At 42.6% G+C, this 18,808-nt stretch overlaps 1 protein-coding gene across 3 annotated transcripts in view; it reads right to left on the minus strand.

Annotated features, from left to right (window-relative positions):
* Positions 1 to 9,237: 9,237 nt before the first annotated feature.
* The window catches only part of SHROOM1 (shroom family member 1), a 61,597-nt gene continuing 52,026 nt past the window's right edge, over positions 9,238 to 18,808 (minus strand). For 2 of the 3 annotated variants that reach the window (XM_067566232.1, XM_067566233.1), the window contains exons 4-8: positions 16,497 to 17,180; positions 13,115 to 13,726; positions 12,449 to 12,602; positions 10,943 to 11,215; positions 9,238 to 9,843 (exon numbers count right to left, since the gene is read on the minus strand). In XM_067566232.1, coding sequence (XP_067422333.1) covers positions 9,589 to 9,843; positions 10,943 to 11,215; positions 12,449 to 12,602; positions 13,115 to 13,726; positions 16,497 to 17,180 — 1,978 coding nt within the window. In that variant the 3' untranslated portion in view covers positions 9,238 to 9,588. The remainder of the gene's footprint in view (positions 9,844 to 10,942; positions 11,216 to 12,448; positions 12,603 to 13,114; positions 13,727 to 16,496; positions 17,181 to 18,808) is intronic. The other variant, XM_067566234.1, reaches the window with a different exon arrangement.

Raw genomic sequence — 18,808 nt, forward strand, 5'->3', positions numbered from 1 at the left:
CAAGCTTTAAACAAAGCACAGATTTTAAAGGGCCTGCAGCACTAATATACTGTGATCGGCACATGTGAGTAAAGCTACTCTGTGTCCAAGAGGAAGGCTGTGGCCACACTAATTTGTGTTGTGATTCTTGGTAGAGTCCACAAGCCAGACCAGGTCAGTTCTTGACTGGGAGACCTTTTAAGGTGTCCGTCTCCTCGCAGTCAGGGTTTTGAGATATATTGGTGGGGGCAGGAGGGGGGATTGCACTGCCGTCATCCATGCTGTACTTTCTTTGCAGTCAGAGGACTTGAATCCCCAGGGTTGTTAGCCTCATCCCTTTCAGTTGACTAAGTTCAGATTTTTAATTATTTCTGTGACAAAGAAATGTACTGATCTTAGATTAGAACAATAATGTGCCCTTGAACCAGGCAAACTAGATACACCCTGTTAGTATCAACATTATGTTAGTAAGTCCTTTTCCTGTGAGGAGAAAGGAGCTGTGTGTGTGTGTGTGTGCAGGAAAATGTACATGTAGCAGAAATGCCACACATCAGCTGCTTTCCCTTCCTAGGAAAACTACCCAAAACATGACTGTCTGGGAAGCTCAGCATTCCGTCCCCCTCCCCTCGTCCCGCTCCCCTCTTATATTAAAAAAAAAAAGTCTCTGGATTGCCCAAGAACATAGCTGAGGTTGGATCCAGTCCAGGAATTGGGTGTAAAAACATAATGAAGAATTCATTCAGCTTTGCTGTGGTAATTCATGTATTTGTTTATTTAAACCATTTGAACTTTCTAGTTCTTGAGAATAAAGTCCACAAAGGAGAATCAAAATGTTCTTTGACTTGAGCTCAAGTCTGAGCTAGGCTGTGGACTCGCTAGAGACGGGAGTGGGGATTGGGGGAGAGCAAGCCTTGGACTTCAGATCTCAGCTCAGCCTCCCCAGGAGTTTGGACCAGTGTTTTGCTCAGGCTGAGACCCATCATGAGGATTGCCTCTTAGCACCCAACCCTGAGAGGAGTTGCGTGGCCTCAATTTGCATTGACATCAGTGGAAAATGGAAGTGCTCAGCACCCTGCAGGAGGGTCTCAGCATTTTGTAGGATTGGTCCCTTGCTCTGTAGCCAGAGCACACATGGGCTGTGTCTTGTGTTTGTATTTTGCCCACACTGCCTCAGGGTGCCATTTCTAGTCATAGCAATGAGTGATCTGCTCTCCTCATGGAGTTTCAGTCCCTGAATAGGTGGATCACCATGCCTGTATTTGTCCCACAAACAGCTCCCCGAAGAGGGTTCCGGGGCAGGGAGATCCTGTAGAGAAAACACTCACTACCGTTGTAGAGATACCAAGACATTCGGGTTCTTGTGGCGCTCAGATGAACAGTCCCAGTGTGTAACGTGCTGCGTGTGCGCATGACATGGGAAGCTATCATTCACTCTTTAAAGGACAGAGCAATTGGCCTCTTTCTTCTTAGTGAAGCCGATGGTCTCAGCCTGGCCACTCCCTCCACATTTACCAGGACAATGGTAACGCAGAAACAGAACAATACGTGCAAGCTTCCAAGGTTACCGCCACACGACATTGTGTTATGGGTTCTCTTCCCCTCCCACACGCTTTTCTTTGGGTAGTTTCTCCTAGTCCCTGCAAGCCCTGCTATGTATATCATTAGCAGCCATACACCAGATTTGTGCTTACATACCCTAATTACGGGTGCATTATAAATACATAGACAGAAGAGCAAGGACTCATTTGCCTCCCAAGGACAATGACTTACCGCATTTGATCACCACTTTAGCCCCACTACCCACCCCATCCTTTACGTCTTGACCAGCAAATTAGACTCACCTCGAGAGCAAGGAAGGAGCAGCCATCATGCCACTGAAATGGAAGCTGGTGCTATTTTTCATTTCACTTCTTAGCAAGAGTCGCCATGGGACAGGGAAATGGGAGGTGAGGAACTAGAAGTTGTCCTTGAAGTGGTATCTTCCAGGAGGCAGTCTGGGATATGGATAAGTCACGGCCAGAAAGCTTGTTAGAAGAATCCCTCACACTAAGAATTGTTTAAGTGGAGCCTGCTTGTCCTCTAAACTAAACCAAGGTTATGCGTTCAATCAGTATTTTAGTACTGTGGTTTCAGCCCCACATGGGCTCAGCCTTACGGGTTTGTGACATTTTAGCTGTCTCTGTTACAATGACAAGTCAGATGCATTCAGGGGCAAACAGTAACGTTCATTTGTTGCTGCTTGAGTGGTGTTTGGGCTGCCTCTGTGCTAATCCAACTGCCTGCTCAGTCTTTCATGTAGAATACACGGGCTCCCTTCTGGGCTCTAAGGACCAGTTGTGTGCTATGTGGTTCTGCTCTTGGGTTAGAATTAATTTACATTCAGAATACTGCCGTGAGTTCCCAAAGCAGGGGGCGGCTTTGCACTTAGTAATTAAGGTAGAACCTCATTAATTCACACTAGTGCCTAGGAGACCCATTTCAGTTACAGACCTTGTGAGTTTGTCTGTCTGGACTTGGTTGCAGGATCAGGGCCTAAGAGACAACAGAAACTGCCTGGAGCCCCACTGAAGACAAGGAGGCTTGGCCAAAAGGAGTTCACTGCAGCCTTTGTGCATCAGAGCCTGATCCAGCACCCACTGCAGTCAATTGACAGATTCCCATTGACTTCAGTACGTGGGAACTGAGCAAAGTGAACACATTTTTTTAGAATTCCAGCATTTATTTCCGTGGCCCCAGCACAGCCCTGACTCTCATCATGAGTCAGACATGCCGAGCCAGTGATTGTTCTATCCTGCAGTGGTCACTAGTGCTCCTCACCTCCCCGCACCAACCTGCTCTCCTTAGGACAGGAGAATTTTCCCATCTAACTTTATGGCTGCCCTGGGGCCTCCCCTCAACCAGTACTTTGTATTCCTCTTGTGTTAGCTGTAATTAGTTCCTGGCCAGTTTTCTAGTACCTGCTCTGAAATCTTACTAAGGTGAGGGCTCTGCTATTAATCCTTTCTTGGGCAGTGGGATGAAGCTAGCCTTTTGTTTGGGTTTTGTGGGAAAAATCAGGCCTGCAGATTAACCAAGTGAGAAGTAGCAGGTTTCAGCTGGGTTTGATTAATCTGTCACTTTGCAAGTCCTGTAGGACAGCTTTGGGTATTTGCTGCAATGCCTCACTCAGCCCCTCTGGCAGTGAGTGGATTCATTCTTGACATTTTTCCCCACCTAACCTCCTCTTCGGGTAAGAAGCAGTCCAGCAGGTTTAGCAGTGGTGAGGTGCCAATAAACTGCGGCTCTGCAAACCAGTAATTTTCCAGTGCCCTGAACAGGACCGAGCTGGAATGAAGATAAGAGGCACTGGGGCTTCCTTAATCTACTTGGCAGGGGGAAAGTCACTATCTTGGCTGAAGAAGAAAATGCATGTGAAGCAATCCATGGCCACCACCCAAATTAGAGGTTACAGGGGGAAGGTTATCATAGGCGGTGACACCGCTAGGAATGCATGGGAGAGGTGCGCTCACTTGCACTGCACAGAGCTTTAGTTGTTTGCTGGTTTGGGGTAAAACACTTAGTGACTGCAGGGGAAAGGCTTGCACAACTGGGAACATATTCAGCACCTACAGCTTCAGCCTATTGGACAGAGGAGGCAGCAGTGTTGGGTCCTTTTATGCCATTGTTTCCTCCTGCTCCCATCTTTTACCTGAGCAGGGCCAGAGTGACAAAGACGGAAACGCTGGAGGATCAGTTTTCACAGTAAAAGGCTTCCTTACTTAGAGCCGATTGGTATCCACACAGATAATGCTTGTGAACAAAGGAGAGGCTATGGCTGGGTCAGTGCAGGGGAAGAGAGGGGAGAAAGACATCGCTTTTCCTACCTCCTCTGAAAATGTCTATTTTTAACCTCTCCACTTCCTTCCCCTCTGTTGGTTGTGGGAACTCTATAATACCCTAGAAGAGCAAGGCCGGCGTGACACAGAGGCACAGCACGGTTGGGGTGTGGGTCCCAGAGAAGCAGCACACAGAGGTTCCAATGCCATACCCACTGTTGGTAGCTGGTATCCGAGTAGAGCATATCTCCTTTTCTCCAGGCACTGTGCAGCTCCCTGCGTGCCCCCAGACACACCTGCAGTGTTTGCAAACTCCTTTCAGGTGACTGATGCTTCCATTCCCTGGAGTTACCAGCTCCCCGCACTCTCTGCTGAAGGCAGTGAAGAGAGAAAGCAACAGCTATGGCCCCACCCTGGCTAGAGGCAGGTGTCAGTAGCTTCAAGCTTGCAGTGATGGTGAATGTTTAGGGAATCACTGCCATGGGGGAGCGAAGAGGAGCTTGGCAGGTATACAGAGTGAGTATTTCTGAATCATAAGTTACCTTTAATGTGTCAGCTTGACATTTAACATGTGGTTATTATTATAGGGTTATAATTAACACCATAATCCTCCCACCTTTAAAAAATACAAGCCACCTTTCCCCAAAAAGGATGTGAGGGTAGGCTGCATGTGGTGTTCACTGTGCAGTGATAATGGGGCCTGTACCTTTAAGACCCGAGAAATCTAAAGCTGATAATACTCACAGGGATGTTTGCAACCCTGTCTGAATCTGGCTGGGCTGCAGGAAATACCTAGATCTCCCTGTGCAGCTGGGACGCTGCTGCTGCTGCAATGCAGAAAAACAAACCTAAGTTTGAAAACCCCATTTTGGAAACCACAAAAATCACAGGAGCGAGATAAAAATTATCCCGTGGGGGAGCTGGTTGCAGCCTGCCCATTTTACCCCTCTGCTCTAGCATCTGGGTAACAGGGGAAGTGACATAATCACCCCTCAAGGGAGCTGTTGCATTAGCATTGATTTTGCTACTCCTACAGACTGCATGTTGCTAGAATGAGATGGTATTTGTACTCATCGTGCCTGCCTGAAGGGCAAAAGATGGTGAGTGCTAGCAGCTGACTGCAGTTTGTGAGAAGGTTAATAGGCCTTCAGACCCAGGTTGGAATTACATAGGGCCAGGCCAAGCAGTTTTTAAAAGGAACCCCTGTAACTCTCAATAAGGGCATCCAGGCAAACATCTCTGCATAAGAAGGAGCTGTGGAAAGAAAAAAGCATTGCACCTTCAAATCAAACTTCCTGATCCATATTCATACAAACACCTCAATAGGTTTAACAGGAACATACTCCGTGATCTTTTAGAATTGACCATTCATTGAACATTTAATTGTTAGTTGTTTTTTAAGTCCACTTCTGAAAGGGCACTGTCATGTTAAATCTTTATATAGTAAAAGGTTTGTTTGAGTTATCACTAATACCTTAGGCTACGGCTACACTGATGGCGGCAAAGTCGCCACCGTCAGATCAAGTTCTCTGGATCGAATGAGTGGTCAGTGAAGACCTGCTCAGTCAATCCAGAAATCGACGTATTAAGACCACCTTCTCAAGTGGCATAGTGCTGCATTGATGGGAACAAGGTTCCTGTCGGCGCAGTGCAGTGAAGACAGCGCGCAGAAGAGAAGCAGAGACGTCGACGGGAGTTACGCAAGTTTTTTGCGTAGCTTGCATAACTCCCGTCAACTGCCGCCGAATCCCAGAGGTAAATGTAGACAAACCCTCAGATTATTGAGACTAAGGTCTTCATCCTGCAAATAGTCATGCACGTTCTTAACTTTGAGTAGTCCCCTTGAGTTAATGTACATAAGTATGTGCAGAATTGGGGCCTAATTTACTTATTACCATTTCTACTGTTTATTTTTTGTACTTCCTTAATCATAGACAGTGAAACTAGACTAATGACGTTATTATTTTAGTTTTGTGTTCTGATTCCAGGGCTATAATACCTGAGTTGCAAACAGTGCAGGAGAAATGTTTCAATCCAAACCAAAAACTGATTTAGCTGGATTTTAAAAGTAATTACAATATTTGTATTACTACTTAGGTTTGTTCTGAACCTAAATTTGTGGCTTGAATCATCTGCCAGTAGTGAGATTGAGATTTTTAAGGTATCTTGAACTTCATGTTATTGGTAAATCATGCATTCATTTCTAAGTGCTGTTCAGGAGAGTTCATTTAAGCATGAAGGGTCTAGTTTTCCTCACACACTGGCTTCGCCTAGTGGAACGCCATTGAATTAAGTGGAGTTATCCCTGATTGTGTGGAAGGAGAATGAGGACTGAAATGCTTTTGGAAATAATCTGCATCTGATGTTTTTTCTGCTATGTCTGTTACATTATCTATTGCACTGAGACACATTTGCATGAAGACCTGCTGTCTGTCTAGAATCCGACATTAAGAGCAGCATCAGACAGGGAGGCATTTTCTCATCGCTGCCTAGTCTTCCATTGTATAAAGATATACATACAATAACATACAAGGATCTCTGTGAGTGATGATGGGTGTTTGCTACTAACCGGTAATGAAACAATAACGAAGCAGACCGTGGGATAGATACACGTGTTATTTCTCGGATAGATTTCAGCATAACCAACGTTTTAAGGCACTAACATGGCTTAATCCATTTTTAAATGCATAGAAATATCATCTGCATTTCATTTACACTGATCCAGTTTTCGGGGAGGTTGTGGGGGAGAAGGAGGAAAGAAACATTTTTAAATGCCACAGTCAGATTTGATTGTGCTAAATATTCAGCTGAAATGTATAACATAGCTTTAAAAAATTCATATAGGCAGGGTCTAAAATTAACTACTGACTTTCCAAATTTTGCTCATACCAGTGTTGAGTTCACTAAAATTAGTCACATGACTAAGGAAGACACACTTTGGATTGGACTGACTAAATGGTTAAATTTATTAACCTTAACTTGGGATATTGCAGATTCTGTACTATATGTATTTTATGACTTTTTAACCAAACTTCGTACTTTCAGATAAAATAAGCATTATATCCAGCTGTATAGAAACTCTTTCTTTAACTGGTGTATTAGACAATTTTAACATTAGCTTTAATAAAAAAAAAATGTAGGGCCAGTTTGTACTACTTGCCATGTTGCCAGCTCTTACAATTTTATCACAAGTCTCATGATGCTTTGTGGTTTTCTTCAATCCCCAGCTCTTGGAATCATGTCAATATGTGAGACTCTTTGCAAACCTCCCCCCCCAACACCATATTTTTTAAAAATAAAAGCAAAGGAAAAATGATTGCAGATGAAAGCTTGAAAAATGTAACTTGAGTGTATCCTAATGCTAAAGTGCTGAATTATTACTTGTTTCAGCTCATTGCTGTCTGCTTCCTAGTCCAAGCAGTTCTATGCCTTATACCAAATACATTTAAAGGATATGCAGCATAGAGTACATGAGTCACAGACTTTCAAGAATTGAAGGCAAAGCTAATTATAGCAGCAAAGGCTCGTAGTAGCATCAGTGACAAGGTATTTTTCACTCTGGTTTGTGGAACCTGCATGCAAGCTGAGCTTTAGAAGCAATTCTCTCTGAGAAAACTGTGAGTCAAAGTTCTACAGCCAAGAAAAATGCCTCTTTGAGCACACTTTTGTTGGTGTCTGGACCATATCGAAGCATGGTTCAGTTTATTTTAAAGCAGCCTACTAAGTTATCAGACATCTCCCACATTCAGCAAGTCACTTGACAATGCAAGAACTGAAAAATAATGAGAACATGTTAAGAAAATGTCTTTTTAATTACTCATCTCACCTCCGAGCCTGGATGACTTTTGTTCAAGATGAGCCAAGAAGAATAGATCATATTACTGATATCAATTCTACAACATAAAGCTTAACCATTTCATGACTGCTAACGAAGGCAGGCAGGGAGGTAGGGGCGCCTTGTTTGCAGGGCTATCCCACATACTTTGTACTTAGTGGAACCTCAGAGTTACGAACACCTCGGGATTGGAGGTTGTTTGTAACTCTGAACAAAACGTTACGGTTCTTCCTTCAAAAGTTTAAATCTGAACATTGACTGAATACAGCTTTAAAATTTTTCTGTGCAAAGAAAAATGCCGCTTTTAAACAACTTAGTTTTTGACAAGGTAAGAAAACTGTTCCTGTGCTTCTTTCATTTAAATTTTTTTTTTTTTTTAATTTCCCTTTTTTTTTTTTAGATAGTTTACATTTAACACAGCACTGTACGGTATTTGCTTTTTTTGGGAGGGGTTTCTGCTGCTGCTCAATTGCATGCTTTTGGTTCCAAATGAGGCGTCTGGTTGACAACTCAGTTTGTAACTCTGGTCTTTGTAACTCTGAGGTTCTGTTGTATGTCCTTACTGAAGTGCCAGCATAGAAGAATGCCACCGTACTGCAGCTGATCCCAGCAGAGAAGCAGATAAAGCTGGACCAAATCAGGAGGATGGCTGGGAGGCTCTCCAGGGCAGAGTGATATGGTGGATCAGAATTCAGGCCCCCTAGAAGTGGGAACTTGCTCAGTCCACTGGCAGATATGAGTGTTGGCCTGTCCGCAGCAGCCACCTCCACCTGTGATTGGGTGAAGTGTAATGGTGGAGAGGGAAACCTCAAGTTTCTGAAGGGAAAAAACCAATTTTTGGTAGGGGAAATAAAGGACGATAATTAATAGTGAGCTTTATTTGCAACAAGGTTCTGTGAGCACTGGCTCTGCATGTCAAAGTTCCACAAGCATCAACCATGAAAGTTTTCTATGCTGCATCAGACTTCAGGAGCCTTACTTTCTGATGCAGGGGATACAATTGTCTCACTTTCTCAGTATAACATCTCTTGGTGACTTCTGTCACTTGTGGGACCAGGAAGACCTGCCTTTCCCTTACCCAGTTATGGAAGAAGCTCCATTAGATTAGTGGATTTCTCTTTCAGTGTACAGCTGATTAACACTGAATAGGGAGATGTGTAAGAAGTATTAAATGAACAATTTCAATACAGTAATATCACTTGAAAGCCCTTCAATACACATTATTTTAAAAGGGCATTGTCAAGGATTTTCCTCATGTTTTAAAGTCTTTTTTTTAACTCATGGTTTACAAAAGCTCTTTGAAATTCAACCACTTTGTGTCACAGCATAGTGATTTTTCATGGGAGGGTCCATAGTAAGTGCTGGGTGACTGGCACCGATTTAAGAAAACAAAAACTCTGTAGCAATATTTTGAAAAATAGTCACTTAGGAAGAGTTGCATGTAAATAGACAGGGTAGGTGTAATTTTTTTTTTTTACACCATCTTTGAGTGCATCCCTTTAAGTCATAGCATTGTGCTTTGAAGTTGTTTATTTTTTGTTTAATTCACAATTCAGACACCCACATCATTTCTTATTTTGAATACTCAGCCCACCCACAAAAAGGAAATATTTTTATGATTCTTTTATTGAGATGATGTCAGTCTGGAAAGAGACAGGCATATGACAGGGAGAAGGGAAAAAATGTCAAATTAATAAAGATGACACGTCTCATCAGTCATTTTCAAAATGCAATCTGCTACATACTGTAAGATTTTGTCATTCAGCTTATCCAAAAAGGAAAAACCCTTCCAGCATGTCCCTGGAACATCTAAGCAATTATCAACGCTGTGGCACTAATACGAATTCATCAAACCGATCCATGTTCATATCTTAGCAGCAATGCAGTGAATACGTACGAAGTTCCAACACAATGCCCAAATCCTCCAATCCTGAAAGCGGGTGGGCCTGCTGCTGTGGCTCAGAGAAGGATGCTCTTCTCTAGGTTCTCCAGCTGCTCCTCAAGAAATTTAATCTGCTCTTCAAGGTCTTTCTGTTCAATCAGTAAAGAAGTCTTCACTTGAACAAAGTGTTTGTAGTCATGGAGTTGCTCGTCAGTCAGGTATTTGGAAAGGATACCAGAAACCACTCTTTCCCTGCGATCCAGGTTTTCTTTCAGATCTTTTGCATCTTCCCGCTGTCTAGACAGGAGGTTGTGCCGTTCATTTAATGATTGCTAGTAGAGAAAAAGCAAAAGCAGCATACACCATGAAAACCAATAATTTCTGACAGAGTCTAGATCTTCATTCGGAAGCTACAGTGTATTAAACTTAATTTCTTCCCCTTGTGGCTTTAGATTCTGTATGGCTTCTCCTAGACTGAATTACTCTCTTGTGGCTTGCATGGTAGAGGTGGCTGGCAAATCCCATCAAGATACACTTATTTCATGTTGTCCACAAGTCAAAGTTAGTAATAATAATACATTTAAAATCCTAATGATCTCAGGGCGGCCTGTCTACCTTGCATCATCAGTCTTGTGATCAGTCTGCACAGACTGTCTATATTAGTGGCCTGAACAGAACCAAACATAGTGTCTGCATAACAAATTATTATTATTAATAAACTATATAAAGTAATAAATAACTATTAATGTACCTGGAAGAGAGTAACCTGATAAATAAGAGTAGCTACTAATTGAGGGTGACTTTTAAAAAAATATATATTAATTTGCTAAAGCCTTGCCTACACTAGGGAATTTTAACATTTCCCTCCATTGCTAACCTCAGTTCAGCTGCACTAGTTATAGCAAAGTTTGCAATGTGGGAAGTTCTCAATTTTCGGTACCACGTCAGTTAAACCTGCTCAGAGTAAGTCTAATCAACGCCACGCTAAAAATGGCTGTTTAAGTCTGAGAGGCTACGACTTCTGATGTTGTTGAAGCTTGTACAGCTGAACAATTGGAGATTTTTGTGAAAATTCCATAATGTAGACAAGGCTTTAAAGCACTTTACCCCAAGTCCTGAATAAAGTACCCTAACTAATGTGAAGAGCTCTCCGTGTTCCTGGGATAGGGAAACTGTCCTACCAAAAATTAACTGTTAACCACCTTATTCTCCTCCTGAAGGTAGGAGCCTACCTTTTCCTACACTGAGCAATTATCATTCATGTGAGGCTGAGGCTCACTCTGTTTCTGCTCTGGAAATACACAAAGCTAATTATTAACTACTACTGGCAGAGCCAGCCATGGTTCAGATTTGAGTCTAATTAAGGTCTATCTTGAAAGACAAGCGTGAAAGAAGTAAAGAGGCTAAATCGTCAAGCCTCTTGTGACTCACCTTTTCCTCAGCATCGGTATTCTCATTGATTTTCCTCATGGCATTTTGGACACGAGCGAGGCGGCTGGACAAGCAGAGCAGCAGGCTCACTACCTTCTCCAGATCACCGATGAACATCATGTAGCGCTCATACTCATTGGGCTTGCAGATCTCTTGGACCATTGCCTCTAGCTCTTTGCCACGCAGAGCATACTCCTTGGTTTCAGATAGGACAAGTTCCCTTTCTTCCCAGAGGATCTGCAGTTTTGACTGGATACTAGAAATAAGTTCCTTCTGCGGGGAAAAAAAACAATTGGAAACTTTGTTACTAACTCCCAGAATCCAAACTGCTTACAGACACTGGCTTTTTCCACAGATTGTCTCCTTCAGTTTTTAATTATTTTAAATACTTTCCAGCATGTACAAAAAGCAGTTACAAACAAGCTCTCAATGACTTTATTTTTTCAATTCCCCACCCCCACCAAGAGTGAACGTCTGCTAGTTGCCTCAATAAAGCATAACACAACTGGCGAGAGTAATTAACGGGGGAAAAAAGGGGAGGAGGAGAAGGGTTATAGTAACATGATCACATGGTTACTTAGTAAGACATGGACACAGTGTGATGGTTCCATTACAAAACTTTAAAAGCTAATTCAACTCACTTCTTTTAATCAACATAACAGAACTGAATTCTTAGGGGGTATTTGAATGAGGCAAGGGAGGTGGGTTGGCAAACAGATTCGGGGAGGGTGTTTCATGCATAGTAGGCAGCATGAAAGAAGGCACAGAGATGAGAGTGGGAGAAGGATCGTGCCACCTTTCACTGAAATGCAGCCAACTCTGACATAGAAGGGAGCAGCCACTAAATAGTGCCTAGGGAAGAATACCACCACATCCACTGCAGGAAGAATTTTAAGTAGGCAGATTGTAATTACCCAAGCTGGAATTTGGCCAGGTTTCTACATCTAACAAGCTTAACTCTTTTGCAGAGTGATGTGGGTTATATTCAAAGAAGTCCAGGATTGCTGTTTTAGGAATGATAGTCTAAGGTTATCTTTATTCTCTGCACATATGAAAGCCAATAGGCCAATCCTGCCAACAGAAATGCTGCTAGTTCTCTGAATGGAAAGATAATCTTTCACTTAGGCTGCCAGATGTCATCAGTTTAGGGTTCTGCTCTGGTCTCTAATACTGTACAATTGTGACTCAGCTCGTGCACAGAAGTTGGTTTTGCCCAAAATCAATCCCTAATCACTCCTACAGTGGATGTTTTTGCCAGATGAATAAAACAGGACAGAAGAATTTAGACAACACCAGTCACAATCAATATGCCAAATTCATCATGACTTTAATGGAGTTATGCTGAAGATGAATTTGGCTCAGAAAGTCTCAATGCACTTTGAAGTAATGATATTGTGATAAAGTATGTTGATAAAAGTGCTTTCCTCTAATACTACATATACCAAATTTATATCCTAGTCACTGTAAAGAAACCCACATAGTCCTTTTTCACATTCATATACTTACTTTCTTAGAAGTGATGTCATCCAAGTCATTTGAGCCATGTCTGTTCTTAATCAGGATGTGTTTCATGTTAGAATTGGGATCTTCTGCACTCGGACTTGCACTATGTTCAGTTTCAGAACATGGTTCTGTTGGACCTTCAATACTTTTCCTTCTACTAAAACATAAAATAAATATGGTAACAAATGTTTAGAGCCTCATTCATGAAAAAATGTGCTTCTTATTCACATGTTTCTAGACTCTCTAGAATCATTCTTCCCCCAAATAGGGATGTGTCTAACCCTTGAAAATATCTGGAATGTAAGATTTTTGACAGCCAAGAATGATCATGTTTCCTTCTAATAACTCCAGAACCACTAATGGAACTCTCATGAAAACATTTCCAGTCTGACACATGGCATGTGATACACAGAAGAAATACATCCAGGCACTAACATAGCGATTCAGGGCCCTATTTTCCAGTCAGCATTCTATCTCTCAGTCTTATGTACAACTATGACTACTTCCCTAGACATTTTTTGGTGTGCAAATCAGAAGATGGGCCACAGAATTTGTTGCTGATTTAAAAAACAGAATCCCCAAACCTCCAGGTATTCTTAACTCCAGTGCATGCATGAGACAAATATATACACTGAGATAGAAATGAATATGTAATCTCAAACTACTTACTTATTTTCCAGGACAGGCTGCACTTCTTCTCTCATCCTAGCTCCCTTATTCCTGTGTGATCTGTCAGACATTGAAATGTTAACAGGAAAAAGACCCTCCAGGAGGTCTAGGGCAGTTTTTCTAATAGGGTGTGGGATGAGGATATCAGTCAGAGAATTGTCTTTGGCAATGATCTCCATAGCAAGTTCTTCATATCTCTGGTCTTCAAGGGATTTCAGTCTCCTTTTAGGAAAGTCTGTCTCCTTTTCTGGCAGGACAGGATTCTGGCTTTCGCATGCTGCTTTTTCATTTACGGATGAACTACTCATTTTATTTGTATCTCCTTGATCAGACTGAACTGATGATGCTGGGTGGCAATTTATTTTTTCCTGGGGAAGTGCGATATCATTTGCCTCTAATTTCTGCGATGCGGTTCTCACTGAAGCATTGGCAGCCAGAGATTTTACTCTGCATTCTTTTTCCACCTGTCTCTCTTCATTGCCTCCTCTTCTGGAGAACAAAATAGGGATTTCCTTGACATCAGGACAACATGAATTTGCAGCTGCACTGCTGTCTTTATTCTCCTCATTCCTACCCCAAAGACTGGATTCATCTTTCTCAGGAATCTGGAGTCTACAGGAAAGAAGAAAAGTTGCATTCACTGTGAAAATCCACTACTTCACAGAAGTACTGGTGGACCAGGACAGATATTTTCCATGGCTGCCTCTTTCAGTCTCAGAGCTTCTGAGTCTGTGGTAAGTGCTCACGTTGCTTGTGGGCCAGAGGACAGAGCCAATGCTAGATATGTGCTAAATGTGTAGCTCCATAGGCCCTCACATTTCTGGGTCCTCACTCAGTCAGCAATCTCCCATTTCCTGTTCTAGCCCTTTGAATTACACCCACTTTGTATATTGACACCTTGAGATAAATGCACAAGCAGAGCCATCGCTGCACTTGCTATCATATTGGCCCAGACACCACAGGAAGCCAGACAAAATACCTGGAATGTGGTTTAATTAGGGGAAACTTTATCGAGTAACACATCTGGGATCTATCGGCAATAAGTGGTCCAGTGCAGGTCATCTTTTCTTTGTACCACCTGGTGGAGGACTGCTGTCACCCCCCAAAACTCCTTTAACCATGTCTCAGTACTATTACTGGGACCCCACTGCCCCTTCCCCTAATATGAGGGTTAAGGGGTACAGAAGAGGAGGTGTCTCCTCACTGTACCAGACATTAGGAGCCCAACTCCAGTCCTCACCTTCCTTAGGAGCCTGCCTTAGTTGAGTACGTTTTTTGTTTCAAAGAGCCTTGTTGCTTTATTCTCACTGAATGCCATTAGCTAGACATTTGGTCCATTTCATAATTATTTCACAGGCACATGTAAATTTTATTGATTAAATGTTATTAATGTCTTTGTGAAATCTGAAAGCTTTGTAAAATGTGATATTTAATTAGCTGGGAGTTTCAATTCAGCTGAGTGCCCAGCTCCACAAGTTGGAGCTAAATTCCTGCTGTGTTCTTAGGCTCTGTAGTGTTCTTACTTTGCTCAGCTGCTAAATGCCACAGGAACTGACGGGCAATGGAGCTCTGCTCCTGCAATTGAGGAATGGCTTGTTAAACCGCACTGCTGCAAGAGACATAACTGAGCTTATCCAGAGATTTGATTCACCAGAGTTCAGAAAATCAGGATTAGACTTTGGCCCCTGTAGTGGAGGGAATCCCCCCTAAGTATTTTCTCCAAAACAGCTTTTGTGACCTAGCAACAGGATTGTGAAAGGAAGACACTTTACTGTGTACCTTCTGTTTATTTCTACAGCAAGTGCCCTCTGACCCAGGAAGTCTCACCTGCATTTATGTAGCCACTCCCTCGACCATTGTATCTGTTCTTCATAAACAACGCTCATTTCTAATTCTTTATAAAAGAGAGGTATAACAGTTGACCTTTTAATATTCTTCTATTTTTAAATGGGCTGAATACAGATATGAAAGCAGAAGGTACTAGGAAAAGGTGAAAGGTGAGCATGCTAGCCCTTTATGCCTGAAAGGGGAGAGAAAACCCTGTTCCAGATACAATGGAACAAACAAATGGTCAGAAAATGACCAAAGCAGTCATGGAGAATTCGTAGTTGGTTTGGAGAAAAAACCCAGGGCACTGTCCCTTTAAGGGCCTGGGACCTGGACCCCTGTAGTGTAGTGTGGGGCCGGGCTCCCCTCTCTCCCAGCTAACCAGGAGGAGCTCTCTGAAAGTGGGCAGTATATATGCTACCTTCTCCCTCAGAACAGAAGACGAGAGATGCTAACAGAAGAAGGAAGCCAGGGCCAGAAGACTGAGCTTCTAGTGGGAAGGGCCAAGAGTGGGGGCTTCATGAAGGGCAGAGTGGGATACAATAGGAGAAGAGCTCTGTGTGGCAGAAGAGCCAGAGCTGAGTATAAACTTTTGAGTTGGGGTGATGGACTTTATTTGGAGGACTATTTGGAACTCTTTCTATTACACAACCCCAGACTGGGGGAAGGGAGTGTTAGCCACACAAAAAAGACTGTGTGGGAGTCTTTAGGGGCCTGAAGAGGAAAACCTCAGGTAAGCCTCGGTAGAGCCTTTGCTGGCCACAAGGAGGCGAGCAGGAGGCGGCTATCCTGGTACATTCAGCTATCATGCTTTTGTGGGTTGCTACTCTTTTTTTGGTAACATTTGTTTTAGAGATAAATGTGAAATATGTATTTAATCCATTCAGTCCGTAGTCTCAGGAGTCAAGGCTTCTCCTTTTGGGCTGGGTTTCCTCCTGAAGTTTTGAGCTTTGATGCAGCAGTTCAAACAGAAGCTTTGATGGCAGAGGCTACTGACTACAAGGAATAAATATTTTTAGTCACACTGCATTTGCTATTTAGGATAACCACAGCCATCTTCTTAAAAGTAACTACAGCTCCAGATTTTGTAACAACTTAGGTGCACAGCTGAACACACAAAACGTGTGTAGTTTATGCAGCCAGTTTACTTGTGCAATTACTGTGGTTATTGTGTGTATGCATGTAATGGCACATCCAAGTGATCAAGATATTTGCACATGCAATTCCCAAATTCATGGTTACATTAATGCACAAATTAGTACGCACTTACATGGCCAAACTTATCTGGATCTCTGGCCATTCAAGTTTCTTAATGATAAATGAATTTATTACATACAGCGGCTTTTTCACAGTGACTATTTTTTCTTCTAGCTAAAGATCACTGATAACTGAATGGGTCTTATGAAGAGGGAGCAAGGAGGAAGTCTGTAGAGATAGGACAGGAGGCAATATATCTATGCTTTTCCGCTTGGTATGGTTTTGTGACTTTAATTGTTTTGAAGATCACATGTCAAATTATGCACACAGAGCAATAATTAAGGAATAGAAAGGTTACCTGGCTTTTTGTTCTGCTTTACTTTGCTTTCCCTCAGAGGCAACTTGCGAAGACAATGCAGTCAGGAGAGATTCTGGCATGTCTGTCCTTGAAACTAAAGTATCACCTTGTCCATAAAGACAGGAAGGCTTTGAGGTTGTTTCTAAGCCATTGGTGGCAGAGTCATTAAAGAAAACATTGTCTTCTTCCACAGAAGACAGGGCCAGCGGAGAGTGAAAAGGAGACCCCAAATGGAACAGTGGAGATTGCAGCATGCCCAGGGAGGATTCACACAATGGGGATAGATTTTCTGTACTTAAGGAAATGCCATAGGGCTTTGTCGTGCTAGGAAGCCTTTCAAGTGTTTGGATCCTGGTGTCTGATCCTTTGAGCCCCACAATGTCTTCAGTATTTGTTTGTCTGGGCAGATTTCCTGATACAGACTTGGGGCTGTGCAGATCGCTTTGATGATTTGCAGCTGAGCTGTTTTTATCAAGTTCAAGTCCAGGCACTGGCAAGATGTGCAGGCTTTTCATGTGGTGAAGCTGATCTGTGCTCTGGCTCAACAATGTAAGTCTTACAGTTTCTGAAATTCCAATTTCTTCCATAGACTTTCCCCTTCCTCTGGCTGTGCAGATTCTCTGCTTTTCATCTCTAACACAGTCTTTTTCCTCTGCCAACTCGACTTCATTCTTTGATGAAAAGCTAAAGTTTCAAATCATATTTCACATTAGCTAATTACTAACACCAGCATTTAGAGGCATTTTATTTATTACATGGAACTATTTAGTGCAGGCAAAATACAAATTTCACATAACCTTGAGCTGGCCCTTGTAGTCTAGGCCCACCAATGATACTCAGCTTCTGGAAAAATCATTTTGTCAATCAAGGTTGAAGGATGTGCCACAAAACAGTGACAGCTTGACATTGTATTGTGATGTTTGCATCATGGCATTATATCAGTGTGAGCCTGTTGTGGTATCATGACTTAGCACAACTGCATATGGAGACAGTATCATGACAGGCTGGCACAATTACTTCCTCCCTTTCTTCCACAATCTAAAGGTTTGTTTACAGGGAGACGGTGCACAGGGCGGGTGTGGTGGTAAATTTACAGCCGTGTGGACTCTGCTGGCACACTGAAAATTCCACAGTGCACTTAGATGTGCTCCACTGACTGTGCTGCTGGCTAGTGCGCTGTATATTCACATCCTGGTTTGCCATGCACTACGTCTCTGTGGAGACCAGCCCTAAGAAAAGCACAGTAGATATATCAGAGACTCCTTTGCCCTGATTGACAAAATGCCAAAGGGTGAGACCTAGACGGTAGAGTAAATGCAGCAACTGCAGTTATTACGAGAGGAAAATGGTAGGAAATGGGTAACAATAAGGGGCGGGGGGTGGGGACGACACTTAAAAAAGGGTCACAAAATAGAGTGGATGCCAGAGGCTTAAGCCTCTGCTGGGTAACTTCTGGATAAATGTCTTGAAGTTAGCCAGTATCTGTCGGGGGGAATGAGATCCTTCTTGCCAGCAGAGTTGGTTTTGCATTAACACATTGTACACGTTGGGACAGCTGGAACTCTCCAACAAATAATAAAGGCACATATGTGGGGCCTGCAGGATATTCTGCTTCCATCTTTTGGAGCAATTAATCTCCAAACATAGTAAATCTGCAGCAATTTCACTAATTGGTTTGGATTTGCTACCATAGTTCCGTGGAACAGCTACAATATTATGCTGCACAGCGGCAGAACTTGGTGAGTGTGGGAGGTAGAGGGAGAGATTATTGTACAGTAGGAGGCTATGGCTTCCTCTGTAAATGAAATACAATGAAACCTGAATTTACAGTCACCTGCATTAATAGCCAGCAAAATCTGTCCCTACTGGATTTCCCTTCTCTCCCATATTCACTTGCCCTATATTAAGAGGTCACCTGTGAAATGTTTTTGACCACACAGACTTGACATGGACTTTCCCACACTTCTAGTTGCATTGAAAATAATCTACTAAAGTGAAGCTGCTCCAGCTGAATTAGGAATCTCAGACAGACTACTGAAATCCTGCTGAGACAGGCAACCTTAGAATGGCCAAAACAATGGGAGTCCTAACAGGGGGTATTAACAAACAGTTTTCGGTGTCATTTTTTGATTGAAGCAAGACTTAAGCATTACTCTCTCAATTCTTCTAGGCAAGCAATATAGGGACTAGTGAGTTAAAATGCCAGGAGCTTTTCTATTTAAATATTTATTTTAAATGTATATAGACTCCATGCTGTAAGAAACTACTCCCTGTAAGCATTCTGACAGGAGCTCTGTGTTTGTCTGTGGACA

Source organism: Emydura macquarii, unplaced genomic scaffold (genome assembly GCF_026122565.2).
Source record: "Emydura macquarii macquarii isolate MOO-44397 ecotype Brisbane River unplaced genomic scaffold, CSIRO-AGI_Emac_v2 contig_2768, whole genome shotgun sequence".
NCBI lineage: Eukaryota > Metazoa > Chordata > Testudines > Chelidae > Emydura > Emydura macquarii.